We start from the raw sequence: 8614 nt of genomic DNA on the forward strand, positions 1-8614 counted from the left end.
GTGTTTCTGTAACTGAGGAGTTCAAAGTCATACAGTTGTAATTTGGTCATGTGGTAAGAAAGGTACTTTTTATCTGCGGAAGAGGACATTTTTCTTTATAATTGAACCTCTCAAACTGTTCAGAGCCTCAGACGTTCATGACTACAAATATGCGTTCTACCACACTAAACCTTACAGTCACCACAATCTGATAATATAAGGAAAAAAGTCAGACTTGCTTTACTCAGAGAGAAATCAGGGGTAAAATACTATAAATACTTTAAAACTGATCACAATGTTACTGTAAAATCTTTCAGAGGTGATGCAGATGATTTTAGAAATGTTTTGAGTAAGCCTTCACTATTTTTTTTATCAATATTTAATTAAAGGGATAGTTCACCCAAAAATGAGAATTCTCATTCATGTCATTCCAGATGTGAATGAATTTCTTTCTTTCACATCTGGAAAAAGCAACGATTTTTAGATGAAGATCTCAGCACTTTACGTCCTTTCAATGCTAGTGAATGGTGACCAGACATTTCAAGCTCCAAAAATCACATAAAGGGCACATACAAGTAATTAATATGACCACAGTGGTTAAATGAATGTCTTTAGAAGCGATGCAATCACTTTGGGTGAGAAACAGATAAATATTTTAGTCCTTTATTTTTTTTTTTATTATTCTCCACTTTAACTTTCAGAATGTGAAAGTTAGAGTGAAAGTGGAGATTTATATTAAAAAAGGATTTAAATATTGATACATCTTTGTTTGTTTTCTGCAGAAGAAATAAAGTCATACACATCTGGGATGGCATGAGGGTGAACTATATGTTTAAGCAAATACTCACATTCAAATATCATAGCAGATTGAAACTCAAGTGGAAGCTCCCTTCTCCCTAAGTACCCAGACATTTTTTTTTCACAGACACACACCAATGCAATTTTCCTTATAGCCGCTACCACCTGGTTTACCTCAGAACAGTTGTGAAGTTGTTAGCTGGGTCACACTTGCTCAGAGACCTCATGCACCACACAGGTGACACCTGTAAGAAAAGTTGAGGTTGTGAGCATTAGCGAACACTACAGAAGGTCCTCATTAGCTTGGTTTAAGGGAATACACAGCTAAGGAATACCAGTGGGTGGGCATTTTTGTCTCTTTGAACACTGCTTCACGGTCTCGGAACACAAACCATAGTATTCCCAGTTGCATCATATTTAGTTTAATGTATTCTTATTTGTTGAATTTAATTAAAAGGACATTTTTAATAAGGTACGGGAGACTTGTGGTCTGCACTCTGCAGGTTTACGTGCTCTTGATGAAGCATTGATGAGAGGTTTGGTGGCACCAAATTGGCCTTTGAAGTTCAGGCATGAAAGTGTTGGAAGGTACTAGTAGAGGTACTTGTCAAAAACACCATGCTGTCTCCCATTTGTTCAAAACTGATGAAGGCTTCTATGACATATCAGTTAAATTACAGTCATGTGGCTGAATAGCTCTAGAGTGGAATTGACTGAACATAATGTCTCAATCCGATTTTAGGTTCTTTCATTTATAACAAGATTGTTTAAAATATGAATAGGCACTCAAGTTGCCTGTTAAAAAAAATTGCCTGTTGTTTTATAGCATGCTTTATATTCATATCTATACATGCATTTCTATACATTCTGCACTGAAGTAATCTATTCAATATTCTGCAATCAAGTTTTATAAGCTGGCACATTTAAACAAGCTCATTGCTACTAAATTGGAGTAGCCAATCCTATGTGCTGTATTTATGTGGAAGGTTATTGGTAAGCAATTTGTGATACAATATTTATCACAAAACACGTCATGATTCCTGATATTACGCTACTGTTAAAATTAAAATTAAAATAAGGAACTTCATACAGTGGGATAATGATAATAATGCATTTATAAATTAAGTAGATTTTATAAATACTATTTTACAAGATCTCATAAACAGTTAAAACTGCCCCATTGAGCAATTATTATGTGCAATACACAGCTTAGTGTTTTTATATTTATCCAACACATTCAAACTCTTCTGCCATTACATTACATTGCACTGTATATAGCAGATTTAACTGATTTGTATTTAGATTTGCTCTACCTATGTGTATCTTTGTGTGTATGTATATATGTGTGTGTGTGTGTGTGTGTGTGCATATAGATATTATTTTATTATTTTGTATTATAATCTATGTCTTGTTGCTGTTGTTGTGCACTGGAAGCTCCGGTAACCAAGACAAATTCCTTGAATGTGTAAGCATGCTTGGCAATAAAGCTCATACTGATTCTGAACTGTCCCTTTAAAGAATGACGCACGATTTCCGTCCATTTTGGACTACAGTTCTTGCCTACAAGTCCCACTGTCAATGCGAGCCGCTCGTGCGCGTGCGCATTTAATTTCGAAACCTACAGTTGTACGAGACTGCAGCCTCTTGAAACCAAATACGCCAATTCGTACATCTTTTTTAATCTAGTGTGCAGAAATGGCAGCTAGATATGACAGAGCTATAACAGTGTTTTCTCCCGATGGGCACCTGTTCCAGGTGGAATATGCCCAGGAAGCCGTGAAGAAGGGCTCCACAGCTGTGAGTTTATTTACATGAAAACATGACCAGCAGCGTTACCATGCTTGCTAACTGCTACACCATGAACATACATATAACTCATTAACGGAGATTTGTGGCGAACAACTGATGGATACATTAAGCAGTGCTGTAATTGACTGTGATTGTTTGGGAACAATTGAGAAGTTGACTTTATTGGTAGCAGTTTGTATTAATGGGAAGCTTGCTGTTAAGCGTGACTTGCATGTTGTTGCTAACATTAGCATGGGCTATCCTATAGATATTGAACTTGATTTATCTCGTTTATCTGTATAATTATGATCATAACACCAACTTTAAACCCTACACAATTACACTGTTATTTTAAACGGAGTAATGAATGAACTTGTGTGTAGCAATCTAGCCAGTCAACTAATGTAAGATAACTTGGTACATTTCAAACCTCAGGACTGTTAGATCTTCAGAAGAACACTTAAGTCTCCATACTTTAATAAAATAAACGAATTGATGGCCTTTAGTTGGTTATTTGTGATATGTAAAATAGGGCCTCCTCAAAACTCTGCCTTGCTGCGATTTCCCGAAGTTCCGGTAGATGGCGCTGCGCACACATAATTTAGCATTTTATTTTGTGAATAAAAAGTTCGATATTCATCACTGAAATGTCATTGGAAGTACTTAAACTTACGTTTAAATCTAGTTTGACTTTTTTGTTGTTCATTTAAGGTTGGAATCAGGGGGCAGGACATTGTTGTCCTGGGTGTTGAGAAGAAGTCGGTGGCAAAGCTGCAGGACGAGAGGACGGTCAGGAAGATCTGTGCTCTAGATGAGCATGTGTGCATGGCCTTTGCAGGTAAATCTAATTTTTCTACACCTTGCATTGTGGTCATTATATCAGGGAAACATGAAGAGCTGTAAGGTAATTGCATGTGTTTCCTACCAAACATATCACTGCAACTGTTAAATTCTTTGAAGCTGTATTACCCAGTCATCTACTGTGAGACTCTACACACTGTTATTGAAAAAAGTATTATTAGCTTACACCGGAATTAAAACTAATCAATGTCTTTTCCCTCCTTTAATTTCCTTTTACAAATTGGTTTCTTACTATACCATACTGTACAATCTTCCTGAGGGCAGTGTTGTACTGCAGAACATTCAGAGGTGATGCCTTTAGATTTTAAGCTTGTTTTTTAAAAATGTGTATAAATCGGTGTTATCCAGGTCTGACTGCAGATGCCAGGATCGTCATCAACAGAGCAAGAGTAGAGTGCCAGAGTCACAGACTCACAGTGGAAGACCCAGTTACTGTCGAGTACATCACCCGGTACATCGCCACGCTCAAACAGGTAACATCCTTTACTCCTTTCTACAAACAGACCTTGGCATTAGGTGTTAAATGTATTAATACCAGGGGTCGGATTTACAAAAATGTTTTTAAGGAAGAAAAAAAAAAGGTAAGTTCTTAAGTACCGGTAGTTTTTTTTAGTGCATTTCTGGAAAAATTCTCAAGTTCTAATCAATGTCTTAATTTTTTTCCCCCCTCAAAAATAAAATGACAGGCTTTGTCATTATCTGTTTTTATTAGCCTGCTCATTAAGGTTGCTTTTACTAATAAAACAAATTAAATACTTCAACACTGGTAAAACAATCATGAATGTATCTCTCTGTTAAAGAGATAGTGCACCCAAACAATGAAAATTCTCATAATTTACTGATTCTCGTGCCATCCCTTATGTGTTTGACTTTCTCTCTTCTGCTGAACACAAATGCAGATTTTTAGAGGAATATTTCAGATCTGTAGGTCCATACAATGCAAGTGAATGGTGACCAGAACTTTGAAGGTCCAAAAAGCAGCATAAAAGTAATCTATGGCTCCAGTGGTTAAATGTATATTTTCAGAAGTGATATGACGGGTGTGGGTGAGAAACAGATCAATATTTAAATATTTGTTTTATCATAAATCTCCCTAATTTCACTTTCAAATTGAGAAAGGAGATAGAACATTTCACATTTGAAACAATGTAATAAATTCATTAAACATCATACCTTTTGGGATTTAAGACAACCGTGAGGTTATCCTGACTTTAACATTTTAAGATCCATCCATCCATCCATCTTCAACCGCTTATCCGAAGTCGGGTCGCGGGGGCAGCTGCTCCAGCAGGGGGCCCCAAACTTCCCTATCCTGAGCCACATTAACCAGCTCTGACTGGGCGACCCCGAGGTGTTCCCAGGCCAGTGTGGAGATGTAATCTCTCCACCTAGTCCTGGATCTTCCCCGAGGCCTCCTCCCAGCTGGACGTGCCTGAAACACCTCCCTAGGGTGGCGGCCAGGGGGCATCCTTACCAGATGCCCAAACCACCTCAACATTTTAAGATGATTTTTAAAAACGATAAGATCTTAAATTAGTTTTTTTTCCTTTCTTTTGGGAATACCAAATGTTTGTAACTTTTTTTTTTTAAATTAGAAATTAAGATGAAAATGGTAATTAAGAAAAAAATTCTTAATAACGTTTTGTGAATCCGGCCCCAGGGGTTGGCAACCTTCAGTACAAATGCCAAGGGTAAACGTGGAGATGAGAGCAATAAGACCGAGAAAGAGAGGAACATTGTATGAAATTTTTATGTAGTTGCTCATTTGAAATGAAATCACACTTCTTACAGTAATCCTTCTTCATAGTCAAGTATAGTTATAGTTAACCGGTTTACGGGAAAAACAACACTTTGAAAAAGGTAGTATGTTAATTTACCATTTTTTAAAATTATACTACATCACAGTGATTGCTAAGAAATTGTAAAAATTGCATGTCAAAAACGATGTCCACCCCTGTATTACATAGCTGAATATGCAATAATTCCTTCTTTACCAGAAAGCCTCTTTTGGACACGTGTAGGAATCTCGCTGCAGTGATGTTTCCATTCATTGTGCTTTGCTCATTCAACAGCGTTACACTCAAAGCAATGGACGTCGCCCTTTTGGTATCTCTGCCCTGATTGTGGGTTTCGACTATGATGGGACTCCACGTCTTTATCAGACTGACCCCTCTGGAACATACCATGCATGGAAGGTAAATGGGGAGCAGGAGTCCACTGAAAGTTTCTGTTTCTTCAACTTTAACTAATTTTATTAATGTATTCACCCCTTCTCACCTTTGTCATCAGGCAAATGCGATTGGGCGCAGTGCAAAGACAGTGAGGGAGTTTTTGGAGAAAAACTACACCGATGAAGCCATCGCTAGTGATAACGATGCCATCAAATTGGCCATCAAAGCCTTACTAGAGGTTAAACATTGTTACCATGGTTATGTGTATTCAAAACATTCTCTCATATCACATGGCTTACAGGATGCAACATGTTTACTGGTACAAATGTATATGATCTGTGCTACACAGGTTGTGCAATCAGGGGGCAAGAACATCGAGCTGGCTGTGATTCGGAGAAACCAGCCCCTGAAGGTAATACTTATTTTTTTCTTTTCTATATTCATTTGTTTACTGTTGGCTTGACACAACATTCTTTTCATCCGTTTAATGGTGAAACAGTCATTTGTTCAAAACCAATGGCCTGTCATTCATTTGCTTAGCAATCAGTCACATGACTGATTTGGTGCACCCCTCTCTCCTTCCCCCCCAGATTCTAGAGTCCAAAGAGATCGAGACGCTGGTCGCCGAAATCGAAAAGGAGAAAGAAGAGGAGGCTGAGAAGAAAAAGCAAAAGAAAGCTTCGTAAATTAATGACCAAGTATCTGTAATTGCCTTTCTTATTTCTGTTTATATGGGCAGAAGCACTTGGCTCGCGCTGTATCCTTCCCATCTGACGTCCGTTAAGAGCACAGTCTCTCAGTCTTCTGCTGAAGTTGACATTTTTTAAATGTTCCATTCTTGGAAAAAAGCTCATGAAAAATGAAAATTCCAGGCAGCATGTAAGTCCTTGTCAGTTTTCACACTTCTGTAAAGCTGCTCTCAATTTACAACCCGAGAATTCTGGGAAAATGTGCTCTGAATGACGTATCCTAATAAACAATTTTGGTTTGTACTTATGGACTGATTTGTGTTTATTGATATGGAGTAATTTCAGCTGTTCTGCCTAAGAGGAGTTTTGGAGTAGGCAGGTTCAGCTGGAAAATTGTGTATCTGTACCCATGTGTGAGAATGGAGACTAAGCCTCAGATAACACATTAAAACATCTTTGTTTTCATGAGCACACTCATGCATAATAATGATGGGGTAAATTACCGCTGTCTTCCTCCATTTGACATGCAGTCAGAGGGACGGAAACCTAGAACTCACACATACTCTGTGTCTGTGCCTTTGATCTTAGCAGCACATGCAGCTGATGATACAATCAATAATTAATTAATTGAACTGAAGAGCTGCAGTCTGGAACACTTTCAGTAGCTCCTCATTGAGTTCAGCATGCACAAGTCAGCATGCAGGACTGTGAAACGCCGATGTCAAACGTCCTTGATGGAAAGACTGTCCTGTGAACCTCATTGTCAGTAGATGTTTTAATGGATAAAACCAGCTTCAGTTGCAAAAATGCACATGGTATGCCTTATCTGTGCTTAAAAGGCAATCTCTGCTACAGTAACTGAATTTGGTAAGCCAGTATTGGCATATGAGACTCTGTTCCTCCTGAATAGCATGCACACACAATCTCTGTGGGGACTGAATGCTGCAGGCATATCAATATTATCAATATTTAGTGCCCAGCATCTCATTCATGATTATTCAGAGGTAATGGAATCCTCTACCTCAGGCAAGCACAGAGTATTTAAGTTTCTGAGGCTGAAGCAGGGCTTGCACAAAAGAAACCCAAACATGATAATTCTGTCATTTACTCAACCTCATTGTTTCCAAACCCATTTGTCTTTTTGTGTGCAGAACATCAAAGGGGGTATTTTAAAGTATGTCCTGTATGCTGATGTCAATACACTTGATATTGTTTCACTTCAAAGCTTGAAGGACCCAAAAGTAGTCCAAAGGTATGGTGCTTTGATCCAATCATGGAATAAAAAAAGAATTGACTATATCTTACAATGAAGTCACAATTGCATGATATAAATGCGCAGTTGGGAGAAATAAAGTAGCAATGGCAACTTCAGTTCTCAAAATGTATTTGAAGAAAAAAGGTCTCAATTGTGTGATCCTAGTAATATATAATTTCGCAAAAAGTTACAATTACGAGTCAATTGCGAGATACAAAGTCACAATTAAAATGTTTTGTTGCAATTGTGAGACATAAAGTTGCAATTGCGAGATTAACTCACACTTGTGAGTTTGCATCTTGTAAATACAGAGATATAACTTCCATGATATATCAGAATGACTTTTTTTTTATTCAGAAGCAAGATACAGCTTCCGGTCAAAGGAGAACATTGGTAGAAGTAAAGATTTTCAAAGTAAAACAACTTACCAAAACCTATTGTATATCTTCAAAAGATTTGGAATATGATGCAGATAATAGACATGATGGTGAGTTAATGACAGAATTTTCATTTATGGGTGAACTATTCCTTTAAGAGCTTTCATTCAACTAAAAAATGCAAAGACGTAGAAATCGCAGAACCATGGTAATGCTAAGGAGCAGAGGTAAACCCTTGATGGTCAAGTGTGACATTGTTGGTTAGCCTTCAGTTAACATTGGTTTAACTCATTAAAGTGATGATCAGTCAGGTGAGGTCCCTTGGAGACATCCTACCCCTGATCTGTTGATTTTGGCCCTTGTTATCTTGGTCTTGTTGTGGAGGAGCCCTTAAGGGTATCTATTGGCCTGCTTCTTTCAGCTTCAAACCCTTTGGCTGTTTATATCTTCTATTGGCCAGCTCAAGCTTTCAATGTTCTGACTGGTTAGTCTCAAACCTTAAGTTAGCCTTTTCAGCCGAAGTGGGCCCTCAAGGCAGTATCCTGCTGTTATTGGTCAGTTTTGGTCTCTATGCCATTTTCTCACTGTGATTGGTAGATTCTAATGCCCAGAGCAGTATTTGTGTGATTGGTTAGGCCTGTTACTCTAGGCAGTTTTCTGTTCTGATTGGTTGGCCAAGGTAAGGGCATGCACTGC

General features: G+C 38.0%; 1 protein-coding gene across 1 annotated transcript; it reads left to right on the forward strand.

Moving 5' to 3' along the window:
- Positions 1-2377: 2377 nt before the first annotated feature.
- LOC127621621 (proteasome subunit alpha type-7-like) lies at positions 2378-6583 on the forward strand. The gene is made up of 7 exons (XM_052095299.1): positions 2378-2574; positions 3277-3403; positions 3775-3899; positions 5499-5621; positions 5716-5835; positions 5947-6009; positions 6188-6583. Exons 1-7 carry the CDS (start codon positions 2473-2475, stop codon positions 6281-6283), a joined length of 756 nt encoding a protein of 251 aa, XP_051951259.1. The 5' UTR covers positions 2378-2472; the 3' UTR covers positions 6284-6583.
- Positions 6584-8614: the final 2031 nt, after the last annotated feature.

The sequence above is a fragment of the Xyrauchen texanus genome, chromosome 28, assembly GCF_025860055.1.
Source record: "Xyrauchen texanus isolate HMW12.3.18 chromosome 28, RBS_HiC_50CHRs, whole genome shotgun sequence".
Classification (NCBI taxonomy): Eukaryota; Metazoa; Chordata; class Actinopteri; order Cypriniformes; family Catostomidae; genus Xyrauchen; species Xyrauchen texanus.